The 20,908-nt window shown below is 37.4% G+C and overlaps 5 protein-coding genes across 6 annotated transcripts; 2 read left to right on the top strand and 3 right to left on the bottom strand.

Moving 5' to 3' along the window:
* Positions 1-5,053: 5,053 nt before the first annotated feature.
* LOC121750419 (transcription factor MYB3-like) lies at positions 5,054-6,874 on the top strand. Its single transcript, XM_042144955.1, has 3 exons — positions 5,054-5,280; positions 5,357-5,486; positions 6,037-6,874. The coding sequence occupies exons 1-3, from the start codon at positions 5,148-5,150 to the stop codon at positions 6,608-6,610; spliced, it is 837 nt and encodes a 278-aa protein (XP_042000889.1). The 5' UTR covers positions 5,054-5,147; the 3' UTR covers positions 6,611-6,874.
* Positions 6,875-8,133: 1,259 nt separating this feature from the next.
* LOC121751718 (ankyrin repeat-containing protein BDA1-like) lies at positions 8,134-9,424 on the bottom strand. The gene is made up of 3 exons (XM_042146515.1): positions 8,883-9,424; positions 8,458-8,813; positions 8,134-8,421 (listed from the first exon to the last, which is right to left on the bottom strand). The coding sequence occupies exons 1-3, from the start codon at positions 9,343-9,345 to the stop codon at positions 8,134-8,136; spliced, it is 1,107 nt and encodes a 368-aa protein (XP_042002449.1). The 5' UTR covers positions 9,346-9,424.
* A 1,655-nt stretch (positions 9,425-11,079) lies between these two features.
* Positions 11,080-12,936, bottom strand: LOC121751430 (ankyrin repeat-containing protein BDA1-like). Its single transcript, XM_042146172.1, has 2 exons — positions 12,253-12,936; positions 11,080-12,143 (listed from the first exon to the last, which is right to left on the bottom strand). The coding sequence occupies exons 1-2, from the start codon at positions 12,892-12,894 to the stop codon at positions 11,316-11,318; spliced, it is 1,470 nt and encodes a 489-aa protein (XP_042002106.1). The 5' UTR covers positions 12,895-12,936; the 3' UTR covers positions 11,080-11,315.
* A 2,253-nt stretch (positions 12,937-15,189) lies between these two features.
* LOC121751431 (mitogen-activated protein kinase homolog MMK2-like) lies at positions 15,190-18,039 on the top strand. Its single transcript, XM_042146173.1, has 6 exons — positions 15,190-15,451; positions 15,633-15,762; positions 15,868-16,005; positions 16,585-16,917; positions 17,337-17,520; positions 17,601-18,039. The coding sequence occupies exons 1-6, from the start codon at positions 15,300-15,302 to the stop codon at positions 17,771-17,773; spliced, it is 1,110 nt and encodes a 369-aa protein (XP_042002107.1). The 5' UTR covers positions 15,190-15,299; the 3' UTR covers positions 17,774-18,039.
* A 74-nt stretch (positions 18,040-18,113) lies between these two features.
* Positions 18,114-20,113, bottom strand: LOC121751429 (probable polygalacturonase). Of its 2 annotated transcripts, none has more exons than XM_042146169.1 (5): positions 19,967-20,113; positions 19,462-19,894; positions 19,193-19,367; positions 19,048-19,118; positions 18,114-18,962 (listed from the first exon to the last, which is right to left on the bottom strand). In XM_042146169.1, the coding sequence occupies exons 1-5, from the start codon at positions 20,081-20,083 to the stop codon at positions 18,238-18,240; spliced, it is 1,521 nt and encodes a 506-aa protein (XP_042002103.1). In that variant the 5' UTR covers positions 20,084-20,113; the 3' UTR covers positions 18,114-18,237. The 2 variants fall into 2 exon arrangements, with proteins under 2 accessions (XP_042002103.1, XP_042002104.1); XM_042146170.1 differs by having other exon boundaries at positions 19,462-19,885; positions 19,967-20,101.
* Positions 20,114-20,908: the final 795 nt, after the last annotated feature.

The following is a 20,908-nucleotide window of genomic DNA, read 5'->3' as shown; positions in this document are numbered from 1 at the left end:
CAACATATTCGGCGGAGGATTCACTCTTTACTTCACCGGGAACCAACCTGCGGCCTTCCCTCAAATCTCCGGCAGCACCTTTGTCGATGCTGGTAGGTCAATTACCCCGCAGGTGTTCCACTGGAGCATCGGAAGAGGAATCGACCCGAATTACGGGGACGCGGTGTACCGACCAGAGAAGATGAGTTCTACACCCGGCACTCACGGATCGACAACTATTCTAGTCACAGATCCGAGCTTCAGCACAGAAGAGTATGAAGTGTAGGAGATGCACCCATCACCTCCAAAAGAGAAGGGGAAGGCCGCGGAGCCGGAGGCGCCTGTTGCGAAGGGTAAGAGGCGGCGAACACATTATACGCCAGCTGTGACGCTTGCTCTGGCAAGGGGTTGGATCGATATCGGCGAGGATCCGGTTGTATCGAACAACCAAACGGAAGATTGGTTTCAGGACCCGCATCGCGCAACGATACAATGAGGAGGGAGTGAAGCCTAAAGGAGCACCGTCAAGGCGCCGGAGCTTCGCAAGCATTTCGAGCGTGTCATGTTCCACATTGGTAAGTTTCATGGCATATACGAGAACAAATGCTGAATGATGACGAGCGGTATGAGCTACACCAACGTGCGGGATTTGTCGCTAGCCCAATTCACGAGTACCGTCAGCAGCGCCGGGTTCCAACACTATGAAGCCTACATGAAACTGAAGGATCAAGAAAAATTTCAGGCGGGAATTGAGGCAGCAGCGGCGACAGGCTCGAGGAGGACGAAGCTCGTTGGATCCGGGAGTTTGAGCGGCAACGGTCCGACGCCAACCGACTTAACCGAGTCAGTTGAGGTAGTTCTGCCCACTCCTCGGCGCCCAATGGGAGTGAAAGCGGCGAAGGCAGCGGCGAAGGGGAAGGAGGGGAAGTCTCAGGGTAGTGCCTCCCAGTCGACTGGGGGGACGCTGAGGGTGATGTGAGAATTGCCGGATACGCTTAGCTGCATAAGTTCTATAGGCTGTATCAAGAAGAATCGGATGTTCGTGTGAAGACGGACATCTGGAAAACTATCAATCGGATGAAGAAACAGATGGGTCTGCATTCCGACGACAAAGCCGACAACTGACTCGTATCTAGGTTTTTATTTGTAGTTTTTTTTGTTATTTTACTTTTTTCTTTTAAATGTAGGTTTTTTTTCATCTCGTTGTATTCTATTTTCCAATCTTGTAATACAACGATGATTTGCGTTTTAATATTTTTTTTTTGCATTTAAATTTATTTAATTTGATAACATATTAAAAAATTTTAAAGCAAAATAAATGATGATGTGGAAATGGGAGGGCCCTTCCATTGTGGGAAGATAGGCCCTTTGGCCAAATGCTGACGTGGAATGGGAGGGCCCAACCATTGTTAATGCTCTTAGAATGCGTAAAATATCTTTTGTCAAAATTATTTATCTCCGCCAATTCGAGTTACATTTGCCATTTTAATTCGTTTAATTTTTTTAAGAACTCCGCAATGGTGCGGATGTCCCGACAGACTTCCTAAAAACACCTCCTGTCACGTCATAATGACATCCCACTACACTGCCACATCATAAGGATATCCCACTGCACAATGACAGACATCCACAATAATAAAAATTCACAAATATGTACGGAATTAAAATTTCGACACGAATACGGAAAAAATGCAACGATTTTATTTAAATAGTAAAAAACATACATAATTATTTTTAAAAAATCAAAAATTGGGACGTCCGTCGTGGCACCGCAATGGCGGACGTCGCCCGAAAGCCGCGGATGTGAGGTATCCGCAACGGACGTCCAGCGCGGACATCCGGCACGCCGGTCCGACGTCCGGCGGGAAGTCCGCCATTGCGGATGCTCTACGGAGCCGTTACAATTTAGGAGTATACATTAATTACACTAGAATCTAAGAAAATTGATTCTCAAAGATCTAAAGCGAAATTCCCGAATAATATCCGTTTTGGGAGAAAGAATTAGTTTATTAAGGAGAATTAGTTTAAAAAGTTGCTTTAATAAAGAAATGTGATTATGAAAATGAAAGAGGCTTTTACATGTTTTAAAAGAGGATGGATGAGTGATTAGCGGCCGACCTTTACATTAAATATAGCGATGGGGACACCCCAAAATAGATTGTTTTGAAGAGCCCAAAATAGATTTTGGGCCTTATTAAATAACCACAATTCTAGGTTCTACAAGGCCGCTCTGTATGTAGTTTGTGAGACTAAATAATTAATAATCAATGTTTTATTTTTCACGATTAATTTATATATTACTAGTTATTTCTAATTATTAAAAATTTAGGAATGCAATTAAGTAGGTAAATTAGATACAATCCCAGAGCATTATTTACAATAAATATTTTTTTTTTTTACGCTTTTCAAGAATGAAATTTTACTAGATAATAACTTATATGAAAATGTTCACCAATTAATTCATAGAGTATACATGCTGATAACCAAAAATTATTATAAAATGGGTGAGTGGAATCTGAAAGGTAAATTAGTATAACATGCGAAAACGTTTAACGTTAAACATTTTTACTTAAAAATATCTAATTAATGTTGAAGTAGTAACATTTTGATACTCAACCATTCAAATACTCAATAATTTAACACGTCACATTGAATTTCAGAATCCAAAATTTTCGAATTGATACATTATTATTCATTTGGTACAGATATTTTCGTAAAAATATTAAACGTTGGCAAATTTTCTAAACTTTTTTTTATGGTTAAGTACTAAACTATAACGATTAATATTGCACTAGATATCTAACTGGTGAAATTTTCTTATTAGAAACATTATGGTACTAATATGTTTGTAAAAAGAGCAAATATAAGCTTCAACTTCAATTTAATAAAAAAAAGAAAAAAGCTTGAAAATATTAAAAGGAGCAAGTTGGATGTGATTACGAGAAAGGTATAATTAAGCTACTAATGATGGATGATAGGGCCCATTTAATGGGCCATCACTGGCTGCAATTCGCCAATACAAATAGTTAGTGTTAAACACACAGAAATTAAGCATAATTAACATTATTAAAGAGCTTAATTGATTAAGGTGGATATGTTATTGTTATCTATGAATTACTCCTAACTCAACCAACCATGCTTAGGAGGTTATTTCACATGTCATTTCTCACTAATTACTTTCGTAATCTCTCCCTAAGGTGTAGGCCATGATAGGCTACTCTATTGCTCCCCCTTAAAGCTAAGATTAATCATTTCTCTATTTTATATCATTCCCACCCCTAAATCTGTCCTTTTTAGAATGATTTTCATTTTACTTCCAAATCCAGCTTCTCATAAAATTCACTTATTTTTCAAATCTGTATGGTGGAAGATTTGCATCAGTTGAAATTCCTCTCTAATGGTCATTATCATTGCTTCTTTCTCCATTTTCTCTATCATCACTTACATTATTTTATTGCTCAAAATGTATCCTCTATTTATAACCGTATTCTCCCTCTGTCTTGCAAATCAAAATATATAGGTTAATTGCACACGTATATTGTTGAAATGAATCTGTAATACATAGAACTATATACACACCTAACACACACATAGCCAAGAAAATAGTATAGAAGAGAAAATAAGACTTACATAATTGAAAAAACTGAGTGGTGAATCAGTTTTGGGCTTATCATTATATACAATACAAGGTTCTGATACAATAGCATCAAATATAGTAATTTCCATCATTTCATAGTTTGACTTAAGAATGGAGTGCATGTGGGACAATGCATACCTAGCTTTTACTTCTAAAAAGTTTAGTAATATTTTTTGCCTGAATTCACCTTCCCCTATAGCCTGAGTTTTTCCTTAAAAAAATGTCCCATTTATTCAGGACATTTCCCGAAAAATGACAAAAAAAGTTATGAACATTAAAATTGTGATGGAACTAGAATTCTTACGTTGGTAGACCCAAACCTGTGGGCATTTTTCGATATCTCTGATGCTTGAAACAATTGTAACACCGGTTGGGATCCCCATGCGGCTTCAATAATATTGAGAAAAATAGAAAGATTTAATTGCCACGTTCCAGGGACGGAGCCAGAAAATTGTAGTAGGAGGGGCAAAATATTAACATATAATAAATAAATAAATATTAAAATATAAAAAATATAATAACAAGAGAAAAAATTTTGGTGTTGGGAGAGGGCCTCAGTTATTGCGGCTTTTTCGAAAGGAACACATTTTTAGATTTCTTTTTTGTTATTTTCTATGGCTTATATTTATATATTTTAATTTGGGCCTTGGATCTCCCCTATTTTGTTACTATTTTGTTACGTGTGATGGTGCAAGCTGTGTTTTTCATAGGAGAGGGGCAAGTAAATCTTTATTTTATTAAATGAAGGGGGGCAAATTATCGTGAATATGTGAGTATTAGATTAACATAATGTATATATGTATATATCTATTGGAAATTGAGGTGGGGCATTTGCCCCTTCTAAACATATATTAGATCCGTCCCTGCCACGTTCTAATGCACAATATGGCCTGCTGTGCAATTGAGCACAGTAGGAGATCCGAACCCATTGTAACACAGGATTAACAATATGAAAAACAACCTAACTTTGATTATGAATATGTGATATCTATAATTATAGTTTAAATATGTGAAAAATCAGTGACACAAGACATGATTAACCCTAAAATTTACCTCCTGGCCAAAGCGATCACAGGGCTAAAATGCTACCCTATGATCACGAGAATAAAAAATGTGCATTTAAAAATAGTTATTGGTACAAGTTTGGAGTGTTGCACACTTGAAATTGTCGGCATTCTTTCCCCATAATAAAAAAAAAAATAGAGAAATTGTGATTCTTTATTAATAATGGTTAAGTTGGTTATTACATGACTTGATTTGCACGTCGTACGTACGCAAACATCGGCGGAAGAGATGTACCCACAGCCACAGGCAGCTAGCCTAGCTTGATGAAAATAAAAGTTTGTTACTGTACATAATACTTACATGTGTACGTAGAACTATATTGAGTTTGATCAAATGTCATTTTAGTGTTAGATGGAACGCACAAATATTAGTCCTGTTTCATGGGTCCATTTTTTTCTCTCTCAACATAAATTAGAGCAGAATCGCTCCCAATTTTCTGCTTAATTTAACCTCAAAATTAGTGATCATGGGACACCATTCTTGCTGCAACCAGCAGAAGGTCAAGCGGGGCCTGTGGTCGCCCGAGGAAGACGAGAAGCTCGTCCAATACATCACCACTCATGGCTATGGCTGTTGGAGCGAAGTGCCTCAGAAAGCAGGTTTTTCACATTCATCAATCGTCTATAACTCCTAGTATTTTGTAATCTCGACTTTTTCTTCTTTTTTTTGTGGTAGGGCTTCAAAGATGTGGCAAGAGCTGTCGTCTGAGATGGATAAATTATTTGAGGCCGGATATTCGAAGGGGGAGGTTCACACCAGAGGAGGAAAAGATGATCATCAATCTTCATGGGGCAGTAGGAAACAGGTAATAAACCCTAACATTGTACACACAAGATTTTTATTTTATTAATTAAGTAGAATTAATATTGATTGTGTGGTATATTTTTGAAGGTTGTTGATCATTATAAATGCAATTCTTGGTTATATGTATAATGTGTGTATATATAGATATTGAATTCTTGAGTGTTTTTAAGCAATAACTAGTTTACAGTAATGTGTGTATTTTTGCATGTAGTAGTAGTATTTTTTCTTACTGAAATACGTAGCTTTCACTTGGCAGTTTGGAAAGTCGTTAAGATGGTAATGACACAAATTTTGTCTAATTATAGAATGTTTTTATAGTCAAAAACAAGCATACAGTAGTCAAGTATGAATTATTCTAGCACTTGTTTTTTAAGTCACTTCTCAACGAAGAAATCCCACGTTCCATCCCTCTCAAACCTTTTCCTTTATTCTAGCCAATTTTATAATAAAGCGACAACTTTGCTTGTTTTAAATAACGTTTTTTTATCAATTTAATTTGTACAAAAATTTAACTCCGATCGTTGATCTTTTACATGATCTACTATTGCCAGATGGGCACACATAGCGAGCCATTTACCGGGAAGAACTGATAACGAGATAAAAAACTACTGGAATTCATGGATAAAGAAGAAGATAAGAAAGGCATCATCAAACAACACCAAAACAAACCTTAATCAAGATTCTCACTTCACCTCTCCTCAAATCCTCTTCCCTTACCTAAACCTATCCACCAAGTCGCCTCCTCAGGACACATTACTCCCTCTAAAAACCACAACCTTCATGTTCGACATCGGGCCCACCATGACCGCAGAAGCCCTTGGCCTCACTAGCAACACCAGAGTAGATCACATTCTCCATGAAGCTGCATTACTGAACCAAGAAACATGGCACCAACAAGAAATGGTCCAGTTCACACCATTAATGGAGAATCTAGAGAATCTTATGCTGCCTATGGATGTGCAGAATAGTGCAATCTCAGAGGCTGAGTGTTTGCAACAGAGAAATGAGATGAATGAATGGATTGAAGCACAGAATTCATTTTCTGGATACTTTTTATGGGAGCAAGCACAAGGGAATATTGGTGGGGAGGAAGAATCATCAACTTTGCTGGCTTCTTTTCCATAATCTCTTTGACTAGTGTGAATAGTTAATTAATTACTACGGAACTACTGAAGTTTATTGTCATAATTAATTAACGTGTCTATCTATCTATATAGCTACCTCAGGTTTGATTAATAAATTAAGCTACGTTATGTATGTGTGTGGTTGTGATATTTATGATTTCGGGAGAGGATTTGAGTTTCATATATAGTATTCGGCGAATATATGGAATTAGGAATGTTTGTTTTCGTGAATAATGTAAAGGAGAAATAAAAGAGTTGTATATAATTGATGCCCCTAGTTTACATTTATTTAGTAAGTAGAGTAGTAGATTATGAAGAAGAGTAAAGGCCAAAATTGGTCCTGAACATATAGCCATTTTACGATTTTGGTCCTAAACATTATCTTTTGGATTTTTTGGTCCTGCACATATGGACATTTGATCATTTTGGTCCTGCACATATGGACATTTGATCATTTTGGTCCTCCGTCAACATTTTCGTTAAAAACTAACGGTCAACATTATCTTTTGGATTTTTTGGTCCTGCACATATGGATATTTGATCATTTTGGTCCTGCACATATGGAATTTTGATCATTTTGGTCCTCCGTCAACATTTTCGTTAAAAACTAACGGTCAACGGCCGATTTTTGACTAAAACAATGGGTTGGGTTGGGTCGTGTTTGGGTCGGGTTTGGGTTACACGTTAAGAAAAAAAAATAATTATTTTGTATTAATTAAAAAATTATAAACCTTTAATTTTTAGTTATTTTTGTTGATTAAAAATATTATAACGACTAAAACATGATGTTATTATACGATTTAAACATGATATTACACGATAAAATAAAAAATTACCAAATTAAAATAATCATTTTTTAATCAAAACAATAAAATTAAAGTATACTAATATTAAATCTATATAATAAAATTAAATAATTAAAAAATTATTTTTAATAAAATCTAAGCATAATATTTTCTTCAAATTCATGAAAAAATCAATTAAAAAATACTATACTTTAATTTTATTAATTAAAAAATATTAATTAATTTTTTAAGAATATTATGCTTAGATTTTAACGAAAATATTATGCTTAGATTTTAAGAAAATATTATTTTTTTCTTAACGTGTAACCCAAACACGACCCAAACACGACCCGACCCAACCCATTGTTTTAGTCAAAAATCGGCCGTTGACCGTTAGTTTTTAACGAAAATATTGACGGAGGACCAAAATGATCAAAATTCCATATGTGCAGGACCAAAATGATCAAATGTCCATATGTGCAGGACCAAAAAATCCAAAAGATAATGTTGACCGTTAGTTTTTAACGGAAATATTGACGGAGGACCAAAATGATCAAATGTCCATATGTGCAGGACCAAAAAATCCAAAAGATAATGTTTAGGACTAAAATCGTAAAATGACTATATGTTCAGGACCAATTTTGGCATTTACTCTATGAAGAATGACTAATTAAGAAGTAGCAGCGCGTGCTGCTTCTTCATCCTCATAGCAGTATCGGTGTAAAACCATTTAACTACGCTACAACAGTTGGAAACTTTGACACTGAGTCCCTGCAGCCACCAGTCCTCGTCGATGAGGAGTGCTTTCACCGGATAATACAAGAGCTACGTAGTTGGAGATGACCGTGTAATGAGATATGGCGTCTAGAGCCAGAAGATAGCTGATGCACATGAACACCAGGCAGAGGTGGAGGATCAAGAACACCGGCGAGTCACGATCGACAGGGCAAACGAGAATGTGTTGCACGGCATGAAGTAACGATACTTCTCCTTCTCCATAACCATCTGCCCGGCCACGTGTCGTCCTCTGTTAAAAGCAGCCTCCGGGGGAGGCTGTCTAGGCTTCCCGGGGTGGTTTGTGTGTCGTTGGGGGGATAGAGTCCTCCCGGCTTGGTATGAGCGTGGCGACCACCAAGATGGTGTTGCGCAACTCAAGGGTGAGCTCTTCGGTTAGGTAGTAGTAGGCTCGGGAGAAGGCTGAGTCGGTGAGGACGTAATCGGTTGTTGTTGTAGCTTCGCAAATCTCATTACTTCCCTTGGCGCCTTTTTCTTCTAACAGTTTCTTCACTTCACTTTGATTGTATTTTATGGCAAGGTCTAGAGCGCTCATCCTCTCCGAATTCAGTCTGTTTAATTTCACCATTTCACCAATTTCACTATTTTTTTTGCCCCCTACAACAAACATGAAACACCCATTGTCTTATTTCAATTTTTTACTATTATACTAATGAATTCATTTCACTTCACGCTTCATTATAAAATTAATACTGACCCCTAGACATCCAAATTGAGCCGCGGCATGAAGGGGTGTGTTGCCGTTGAGATCCTTGACAGACAGGACCGACGAGATCCGATTCCTCCTCCTCAGCCAATCCACGAGCATGCACACGGTCTTGCACCCCTGCTTCACTAGCGCTACGTGAACCACGGTCTGCTTCAAGTTGTTCACGTCGCGGACAGACTCCGGGCACACTATGAGCAGCCTCGCGAGAAGCCTCCGCTCTTCTTCATCATGGTTGCCGGCTCTGGCCGCGCACAGCAGAAGCGGAGTCATCCCGTTCTTGCCCTTCACCCGCACCAACATCCTGTCGAATGCAGCCATGAATCTCGCCGTGTCCCGGTGGGCCCCCCCAAATCCAGCTTCCTGCCTAGTGACGGCATCAGGCACCGCCGTGTTCCCGGCTGCTGCTGCTTTGTGGAGCGGAGTCTCCGCGAACTTCGCCTCTTCCATATCCTTGAGCTCTTTTTCGTGATCTTTTAACAAAGAGTATATTTTTGCTATGCAGAAGCCATCCCCACTATTTGTTCTTTTGCAGATCCCCTCACATATTTTAATGCTCCAAAAATCCTCCATTGGATGTTGTAATTTATTACAATAATCTATATATAGATAATGTAGTACACGTGAATTGTGATTATGGGAAACTAATGAAGCAAGGCATTCTGTTTCCCAATTGAGTGAGATAAACTACGCTTTATACCTTTCTTCACGTTTGTAAATATTAGTAATTTGTAATTTATTCAATACCTTTCTTCAGTGTTAAATAAAATACTCTAAACGTGTAATGCATGTGGTACAAAGTATCCATAAAAGGTAAGGAAACTATATATATTGAATTTAAAATAATGTTTGAATTACTTCATTTGGCTAACTGCTCAAGATAAAAAGCTGAATAATTAACTTAATTCAAATATACTTTTGTTTATTTGATGTGCTCACTAATGGTATATACGGTATTAACTTGCTAGTATGGTAGCTCAAGTCCGAGGACTAATTGATCATAATTAATAATGAAATCTAGAAAATATATTTGCAAGACGCTAGTTTAGTAAATAAATCTTGTTAATAAACTTATGTATATAGCTACATCAGAATTAATTCCTTCTCGAATGAAATAGCAAACCTATTAGCAGTGGCGGATCCAGGGGGCAGGTGGGGGCGGTCGCCCCTACCCGACCGTCCGGAGAGCCTAAATTTTTCATTGAATCAAGCCGAAAATAGCATATCCGCCCCCTCCATAGAGTGTAGAAATATTTTTGTTTTCAATAAATGTCATATAAATGTAGTAGTCCAATGGTTTGGTTGTTGGATTTTTAACTAAGATGTCTAGGGTTCAATCTTCAACAAAAACATACTCCCTCCGTCCCGCACTACTCGCACTTATTTCCTTTTTGGGCGTCCCAAGTTACTTGCACTCTTTCCATTTTTAGTAAAAAATTTCACTTACAGCCGTCATTTTTGACTTTCCTATACACTCATTCCTTAATCTCCGAGCCGAAAAGAAAATGAGCGAGTAGCCCGGGACGGAGGGAGTATTTTTTTTTCATTTTTCATTTTTTATTTTATCCATTCATATTTCTTCTTATTATCAAAATAATACCTTTAAATACTTTATGTAATCTAAACTTTTACTAAGTTGCATATATTATGTTGTTATATTTATTCTTTAGTTAAAATCATTTTTAATCTTGTGTTAAAGTCTTTTTTATCCTAAAGTACTTATAATTTGATCCATGCATCTTAATTATTCTCTATGTAACAAAATAAATATTTTAAATATTTTTGAAATATAAATATTTAGTGCTCTACTTATATCACTTTTGTATATAATATTTACAGTGATTTAAAATGTACATATATTTACAATAATTTTATATTTTAAAATGAATAATACATATTTGTAAGCTAAAGCATGTTTATATTTATATATTTTTATTTTAAAATGAATAATACATATTTGCAAGCTGAAGCATGTTTATATTTTATTAATGAAGCTAGTGCTACTTAAATATTAATATAATATTTATTTATTTTATTATTAAAAATAATATTAAATTAAATATTTAATATTTAAATATAAGTTCCGCCCCGCCATTTTCGGGTCCGGGATCCGCCACTGAGTTAGAGGATGAACATCCAACATTCCAACTTATCACTTGCATATCGTCGTCATTCTAGGCCAGATCCAATAACAAGATTTTTATTTCATCATCCAAATAATTAATTACATTACCACACATCTTATTTCATCAACCCACACCACTTCCATTCCTCTCAAAAACAAAAAACAAAACAAAACAACACACAAAAAAAGACGCAAGTTATTACATGACCTTAACATGCAATAGTTATGATCTCAATCTACAATCATGAAAGCAATTTCTTCTCAGACACACAGGAAAACAATGAAAATCCGTCCTTCAGTTAAGACGTAGAATCATGAATTGCTTCTTCATTTTGAGGCTAATTGTGTTGAAATTCCCCTTGGTTCCTATAAAGTTGTCAAATTGGACGCTGATTCCCCGCAGCCACCAATCCTCGTCGACGAGGATCGCTTTGACAGGATAATACAAGAGCTTCACAATAAAGGCTCCGCCAATGGCATAGACGGACATGTAGAAGATCATGTTGGAGATGCCGGTGTAATAAGATATAGCGTCGAGAGCAAGAAGATAGCTCATGGACATGAAGACCAGGCAGATGTGGAGGATCAAGAACACGGGCGTGCCTGGGACCACAAATATGACTATCACGACTGACAGGGCGAACGCGAAGGTGTTGGAGGGCATGAAGTACTTGTATTTTGCCTTCTCCATCACCATCCGCCCGGCCAAGTTTTTGTCCTCGCCCGTTACGAGCAGCCTCCGCCCCATAAAAAAGGGGTGATGGCTGCCGACTAGGGTGGTTTTGTTGGGGGTTTCTGGTGGGGGATAGAGGCCACCAGGGGGGCTGAACACCCCCTGGTAGGTGGCGGCCACAATGAGGGTGGCCACTACCAAGACAGTGTTGCGCATTTCGAGGGTGAGTTGCACGGTTAGGTAGTAGTAGGCACGGGAGATGGCTTCGGGGAAGGTTGCTTTGTCGAGGACGTAATCGGCTTTTGTATGTTTGTAAATATCTCTCTGGTACTTGGCTCCTTTACTAATTAAGTTGTTTATAATATCTTGGTTTTGGGCAAGGTCTAGAGCGGTCTTGCCTTGGGAATTCAGTCTGTTTACTTTGACCAGTCCCGCTAATTTTTTCGCCCCCTACAAGGAAAAGGAAAAGGAAAAGGAAAATCATGTTTCGATTTGATGGAAAATAATAGTATGAAGACTCCTACTTGGTAATTAAAGAAAGAGTGAGTCTGTCACTCACCCCTTGACATCCATATTGAACCGCAGTATGAAGAGCAGTGTTGCCGTGGATATCCTTGACCGACAGAACCGAGGTGATCTGATTCCTCCTCTTGAGCCAATCCACCAGCATGCACACCGTCTTGCACCCCCTGTTCTCCAGCGCCACGTGAACCACGGTCTGGTTCTTGTTATTCCTGTCGCTCACCGACTCCGGGCACGCCAGCAGCAACTGCGCAAGAAGCCTCCGCTCCTCATTCTTATTGTGCTCCTCTTCCACGCCGGATCTGGCTGCACACAGCATCAGCGGGGTAATCCCTTTCTTGCCCTTCACCCGCACCAGCATCTTGTCAAACCTCGCCATCAGTATCGCCGTCTCGCGGTGAGCCCCCTCTATGGCCAGGTGGAGGGGGCTCCAGCCCCTGCTATTCAGCGTACTGCCCAGGGAGGGCATCAGGCTCAGGATCTCCAACGCCACCTCCGTGTTCCCGGCTTCGGCCGCTCTGTGGAGCGGAGTTTCCGCGAACTTCGCCTCTTCCAGCTCTTTTGCCTCATCTTTCAACAGATCGTATATTTTTGCTATGCAGCAGGAATCCTCACCATCTGCTTTTGAGCATCTCTTCTCACATATTGTTATGTTGTCAATTTTTTTTTGTCCTGCCATCACTGCTACAAAGTATAGAGTACGTTTGATTTTATTACACTAATCCAGACTTTATATAGATATCTCATATGTAGGAGTAGTAAACTCTTCAAGCAAACTTCCCAATTAAAGGAAACTTTGATTCCCTCTTTATTATTGAGTACACAATACCTTTCTTCTCATTATTATTTGCAACTCTTTTACTTGTCCCCGCTTAACTCATGCTTTTAACAATATTTGCCACAAGAATTTAGGAAGTGATATTCTTAAGTTAAATGGAAAGGTAATAAAATGGAGTATGAAAGATAATAGTAATACTAATTTAGTAACGATGAGAATATAAAGTTGGAGAGAGAATAAGAGTAAATTTAGTAACGATGAAAAAATGTGTCACTTAATTTGGAAAATGGTAGTAATAAGGAATACTAGTTCTTCCTGCTGGCATATATTTATGATAATTCTTTACTTCCTGTGTGTAATAAAGAAAAGATTAGTCACTTACTTTTGCTTTATAGAATATCGAATCAGCTTTATATCCAAATGTGTAATGCATGGGAATATATGGCTGGTAAGAAACTTTATAATGTATATATCATAAAATTATGATGCTTGAATTCTTCCTTTGGATCAGGATAAGTATAACTGCTCAATTAAAAAAAAAGCTAACGAACTTCCAATAAACTACTTATAAATCATAAATGAAATCTTGAAAATAAGATTCTTGCAAGACCCTAGTTTATTTAGAAAATAAAGATTAAATAGTAGTCCTAATAAATCATGATAAGTGATCAGGTATATACTCACACACTTCAAATAGTTTAATAATAATTCATGATATATCTGTGAGACTGTTACAAAAAGAAGTGAGTTCCGAATATTGTTGTTTCTCCTTTCCTTTTTTGTTTTTAAGGAATTATTTTGATGAGTTTCAACTCATATGTATGTACTGGACTGACCCAAGGTTGAGACTGTTCAATTCTTGGATCTGGCCCATTAATTTTAGTTAGATCCACGGACCAGAAGTAATTAGCTATTACAAGCAGTACTCCATAATAAAACACATCCCTAGCTTCACCCCAAAAAATATTTTCTTTTACCCATTTTTATCCGTCCCAACAAATTAATTCAAATCAATTTTTGGAACTTTTTTACAATCAAACATTTTTTATTCTATTAATTTTGTACTAAAATATATGTTGTCCACTTTATTTTTTAGGGGACGGGGGATTATAATGTGGAGAAACAGATGAAAACGTTCTTCATGTTTGCACTGATTCAACAAAACATTTTATTTATATTTAGCAACAATAAGTCTCCTAATGTTTGTAATTCTTAATATCCATGCCTCTCCTTATTATGACTATCTCAAATTAATTTGATATTTTTTCTTAAATTAAAATAATACTAGCTTATTACCACAAGAAGTAGTATTTAAACTCTATGAAGGACGCTGTGTCTAATTATACCACCAACGCTTCATATAGTGTCTTTACGTTAGTGCCTAAACTAAAATTAGAAATACAAATAGAAGCGTCCTAAAAAAAGAAATGATAATTTGCCCTTAATTTGGGAATGCTTTCTTTTGCCACCAATCCACGTGTTTCTTCATTTGGGCATCTGTAGTTACCATGGACAATACTTGGATCTGGCCCATTGGGATTAGTTATATCCACGGCCCAAAAGTAATTTGGTAAAGGAGTATAAAATTTCTAGGTTAACAACTTGCATGAAATAACCAAGCAAATCTTATAACTAAGATTACTTTGGACAAAATCTATTGGCTGACCAGTAAAATGAACTACGACTTTTTTATTAGGAAGACTAAAACGACTTCTTTGTATGATCACTACATTAATTAAAAGTATGACAGAGATATGTGGGACAATATCCATTAAATGTGACCTAATCTGGGAGTTGTTATATCTCAAATAATTACTACCACTACTATTAGTAAAAGTTTACAGGTACCAAATCAGTTGAAGAACAGACAATCAATTTTAATTTAAAGGCTGTGATTTTAGGAGCTTGTGCGTCAACGTTAGATTATAGTAATCCATTTTATAAAATATAAATATCAAAATAACTCTAATAGTAATGGAGTACATACTTTTTTATTTGTAAAGGGTGTATGCATGTATCTAAGTTTTATAATAACGATTGAGTAATGAGATAGTATAACGTCCTACATTTTCTAAAAACAATATAGCAAATTTGGCAGTACAATGAAAATTATTCTAAAAATAACTAAATACGGATTGAGTTATTTATTAACCTCTTTTAAATAAATAACAAAAATTAAGTTTTATAATCCTTGAAACTGCATTCCATCTTCGTGAAACTCAAACGCAGTAAATCTGAAGCACACTCATCTCCATTACGCAGCCTCCATCCCCTTCAAACTCTCCACTAATTCTTCCATCCTCTTCATGGCTCCTGAAAGCAAGCCTGATATCACCGGAGTGCTCACTCACGGCGGGAGGTACGTGCGCTACAATCTCTACGGCAACCTGTTTGAGGTGTCCAGTAAATACATCCCTCCGCTTCGCCCTCTCGGCCGCGGCGCTTACGGCCTCGTCTGGTTAGTGAAAAATGTCAATTCGATGTGTTAATCAGTTGGTATGGACATGAATATTTTAGAGATTTAAGCATTTTTGTTAGCTTGATTGTTCGTTGTAGGAGAGAAGTCATGTGGATTAGGTTTTAGAGAAAGGATAAAAGTCTTCCATTGATTTTTTTTTCTGGATTGATCATTGATGTAGTTCGGCTGTGAATAAGGAGACTAAAGAGGAGGTTGCAATTAAGAAAATTGGGAACGCATTTGATAACAGAATTGATGCCAAGAGGACTTTGAGGGAGATTAAGCTCTTGCGCCATCTGGATCACGAAAACGTGAGATCATTATTATGTATTTATTGATTTTGTGAATGAGCTTTTTTATTTTGTGGATTTTTCCTGATTTTTAAATTTTCGTTTTTGTCGGTGTATTGAACTCAGCTTATTGCTATCAAGGATATTATAAGGCCACCAAGGAGGGACGCTTTTAATGATGTGTACATTGTTTATGAACTGATGGATACAGACTTGCATCAGATAATCCGCTCAGATCAAGCGTTAACAGATGATCACTGTCAGGTCTGCTTGCTTTTCTATGGTAGATTTAAAACTGACTTATTTGAGCTTGGTTTCTCAAATAGATCTGTGTGTTCGTGTCAAATGTAGGGAGTTAGCTTGATATTTTCGTTTTAGACGATAAAAAAAGGAGATTCTTTTAAAGATGATTGCTTCTCTATGGTTGGTTTGAAAAGTGAGTTGTTTGATTTTTTGGTTTCTTTAATAGAGTAATAGATGTGTGTGTTCATGCCACACTGAGGGACTCAGTTCAATATTTTAGTTTTAGATTATGAAAAGAGGAGAAATTTAAGTAAAATTTATTTGCTTCATGAGTATCAACAATGAAATGTAACTCTTCGGTTAGCAAAGATTTAACTATATGCAGCATAATGAGAACACAGAATGAGTAGTGTTGAGCTGTTTGACATGCTAAGTAATTCAGTTGAATAAAACTTTTCAGTTTTTATATTAATTTTCCTGAATCGCTAACCCGAGAAAGGAAATTTGATTTCTCTAAGATTGCTCCTGTAAAGTTCCAATTTTGCCCAATACGATTGTTGTGAAATTTGTTTTGCTAATAGTTTGTGTTTATATTTGCAGTACTTTCTATATCAACTATTAAGAGGATTGAGATATGTACACTCAGCACATGTCTTGCATCGTGACCTTAAGCCTAGCAACCTATTTCTGAATGCAAACTGTGACCTTAAAATAGGAGATTTTGGGTTGGCAAGAACGACATCTGAAACAGATTTTATGACTGAATATGTTGTCACTCGTTGGTATCGAGCACCTGAGTTGCTCCTTAATTGCTCGGACTACACTGCTGCGATTGATGTATGGTCTGTTGGTTGCATTCTTGCTGAAATAATGACACGAGAACCGCTATTCCCTGGAAAAGACTATGTTCATCAGCTGAGGCTCATTACTGAGGTACTTTTAAATTTTAAATTGGCGATATGTGTTTTGAGGAAAAACAATTTCTTTCTTTCACTGATTCACTATGCATCATAGGTTACAATCGATTTTGAAATTTCAAATATCTATAACATTGGAAAGGAAAACTTAGGACGTTCATCTGCATATTAAATGATTCTTGCAAATGGAATCTACCTAAATAAAATTTAGTAATGCTTAGTAGCTTCAAGTTTCTTAGGAAAAATATGTATTTGAATATTAAAAAATACTACCAAGTGAAAGCTATGTGTTTGAATATGTTTGCTAGCAAAAAATTTTTTCATGAGTTTAAGGTGAAAATGAAGGAGATGGGGATGTGGATTGTGGGAAGTGCAGCCTTATTCCTTGGTATACATTCTAATTTTTGAACATGTCTTTTCTCGTTTGCTTTGAAGCTATTGGGCACACCCGATGAAGCAAGCCTTAAATTTCTACGAAGTGATAATGCACGAAGATATGTGAAACAGCTGCCCCAGTACCCAAAACAAAATCTTGCTGCAAGATTCCCTAGTATGTCACCACTGGCTCTGGATTTGCTAGCAAAGATGCTTGTTTTTGATCCAGACCAACGTATAACTGGTAAAAGACAGCCTCCATTTCCAGTTTAGTGTCCAATTTAATTGTTTTTCATGTGCTGACATCAAATTTCTGGTACACAGTTGATGATGCTATCTGTCATCCGTATCTATCCACTCTTCACGATATAAATGATGAACCAATTAGCTCCACGCCTTTCAGTTTCGATTTCGAGCAGCCATCATTAACAGAAGAAAATGTCAAGGATCTAATTTGGAGGGAATCGCTTGTTTTCAATCCAGATCCAGTCAGTTAGTTGTATGCTTTTGCCACATTGCCTAGTTTCTATGTATTGTGATAATTTGGTGTTGTATGTATAAAATGTGTACTGGTTTTCGTCTTTCGACTAGCTTTCTACTCTCTAAATTTTGACTGTGGAGACAAATTGGTCTGCTTCTCCATGGTTACTTGTGTAAGTTATGCCTCCAGACATGTATTGTATTACAAAAAATACGATTATTGTAATTCTGATGACTCTTGTATTTATATACTACCAATGTAACTGAATTTTTCAAGTTGGAAGACAAAGGAAGCATTCTCTCTCTCTCTCTCTGCATATTTGCTGAAATTTGTAGTCTACTGAAAGGCTTCGGAACTAAACAAGGTCATTACTGCAGATCTTTATATATATAATCTGATAAGATCAAGACATTCAAGACCAGCCGGTAGATATCCAGGTATGCTGATCTTCACACAGCAGCAATTAGTGGGGTATTCAAATTACAAATGTTTGAGAACATGATCACCTAATGGAAACTTCCTTCTGTAATAACAGCTCTGTATTTCCACATTATCTATTGGTAAAGGCACTTCGGGGAAATCGCAGCCCGATTCCTGGTTCATCAGCTTATCACAGGGCTTTGGAACTACACTACTCGACACCCCTTCAACATCGGTGCAGTTCCAGATGACCTTCTTTGCCTTCTTAGCCATCTCGATTGTCACATTGGATATGCAGATCCCGGTGAAAGGATCTCCCGCGATTCCCTCCAGCCTAGCTGCCATGGTCACATTCTCAGCCACCATGTCGCGATAGTTGATGTTCTGGATCGAAGGAAATGCGTTGGGGTCGTAGTTGTTGTCCGGGTGAGAACCGTAGTTTCCTGTCATCCAGAATGCCCACTTCATGGTTTTCATCGTCATCCCTCTCACGTATATGTCCTTGACATACCCGCCTCTCCCGACAGCTGTCTTGATCCGAACGCCCGACTCTGAATTGATTGCGAGGATGTCCTCTGCTCTCACGTCCTCAATCCCTCCGGACATCTCACTCCCCAACGCGATCACAGCGCTGTCTGGGGATATGCAAGTGAGCCTTCTGATCACCAGCTGCTTGGTTGGCATCCCAAACGCGATCCCGTACTGGTCCCAGCCACTCTTCACCGCAATGCAGTCGTCCCCGGACACGATGTAGCAGTCCTCAATCCGAGTGTTGGTGCAAGAATCTGTTGGTTTGTTCATTTTCCCAAAACCAAATTAGTACTCTGTGCTCTACTTGATGCATAAGCAATGTTTGTTTCTGTTACATACCTGGATTGATACCATCTGTGTTTGGAGAATTTACAGGTGCCAGAATCGTTAGGCCTTGCACTATCACATTGCTGCATATATACAAAAAAAATCAGCAGTGAATCTGATGGAAAACAACAGAGACAGACAAGAAGTGAAGCTCAACCTGCTGTAGATAGGGTGGACGTTCCAGGAAGGCGAGTTAAGGAGAGTCAAGTTGGATATCTGAACATTCTTGGAATACATGATTTCGATGAGGTAAGGCCTAGTGTATTGTAGTTCTCCCTTGTGAAATTTGTTCCACCATGACTCCCCTTGACCATCAATTGTGCCGTTATCCCCTGTTATATATAAAAAAAAAGAAGTTGAATTAACTACCCTACCAAACATGGCATTAAGTTAAGTTGATAGTAGTATTAGTATGATCTCACCCACCTGTTATAATTACATCGGTAAGGTTTGTGCCGAAGATTAGACTGATGTACCTTCCACCGTCGGTGTCTCGGCCTCGGCCGTAGGATGGAAGTGGGTCTATGACAGCCCATTCACTCTCTTCCTGAGAAGCGAGAAGAACAGCATCTGTATGGAGGAAGAGAGTGAAATGGCTGGTGGTGAGGTTGAAGCTTCCGGTGAGCCACTTTCCCGGTGGAACAAAGAGCATGGATCCGCCATATTCCGCGTACTGCCCGAGATGCCCGATGGCTGCCTGAAAAGCTTTTGTGTTGGACGTCGTCCCATCTCCGACTCCTCCGAAATCTGTCAGGGAGGCGCCGTTAGCACGGCAGCTTATGGCGCAGTACCGGAAGTTATCATGTAACCGCCCAGCGTTTGACAACGTGGCAGCAATAACCAACATCACCTGAATTACCTGCAAACAAATTTAGTACTATTTGAAATGAAATCTTGAGGTTATTGTGAAGGAGTGGGAGAGTCGGTCTACCTGCAAATTTGTGACTATTCTGTGCATCTTTGTGTGTTTGGATGTGGATGTCTTTCCTTTCAGAGAGACCATATACTCTTCTCTATTTATTTTGTCTAGAGAGAGAGAGACGGGCATTTTATGTTCTTGCTTAATACTGTATAAACGAGTAGAATGGAAACAAAACTAATTTTGATTAATTACTTTGTTTTGTATGTACAAGATTTGTCTTTACATCATTTTACTCTAATTTAAAACTATTCATATAAGCTTAGTGAAATTCAAGATTCTATTCATATTTTTGCGAAAATATTATTATTTCCTCATTTGTATAACTGTTTTTAGTCCAAACCAAGTGTGAATTTATGCCTGTAAACAAAAAGTTGGTTTAGTTCAGTTATAAAAGCATTACCTAAAATCCACAAACTTGCATGTGAAAAAAACCCATTTTTCATTTTTGTAAATTATAGAATGAAGAAGCATGAATTTCATTTTACCTAACTTATTCGGTTTACATTACTTCAACTATTATATCAGTCTAAAACATGTACAGAATCTGGCATGAAATTGAGGCGTATTGTAACACAAAACGTGACAATAAATTCATTCAATTCGATTGGCTATACTTGTGGACTTGTTAAACTCAATGTTCCACAACCATCCCCCACTTTATTTTTCACATTTAATAAACTTTTTTTATATTACAAATTGGGTAATGTGTTTACCTCTTCTTTGGTCAACATATCTAATGTAGTCTATATTTTGATAACAAAAAAGGTAAAAAAATATGTAATTTTACAAATACACAGTTTTCTAAAGCACTCTGATATAGTCTTTGTTCCTACCATTTTAGATGAATGATGGCTCCAACTAAGTAATGGCCTCGTAAATCTCCACTACCCAAAATTGGTGTCATTTTTAAATTTCCAGTGTTAGTTTTATTGGGATTTTGGGAGTGTTCTT

The sequence above is a fragment of the Salvia splendens genome, chromosome 10 (genome assembly GCF_004379255.2).
Source record: "Salvia splendens isolate huo1 chromosome 10, SspV2, whole genome shotgun sequence".
NCBI classification, from domain to species: Eukaryota; Viridiplantae; Streptophyta; class Magnoliopsida; order Lamiales; family Lamiaceae; genus Salvia; species Salvia splendens.
This window is presented reverse-complemented; position numbering and strand designations above follow the sequence as displayed.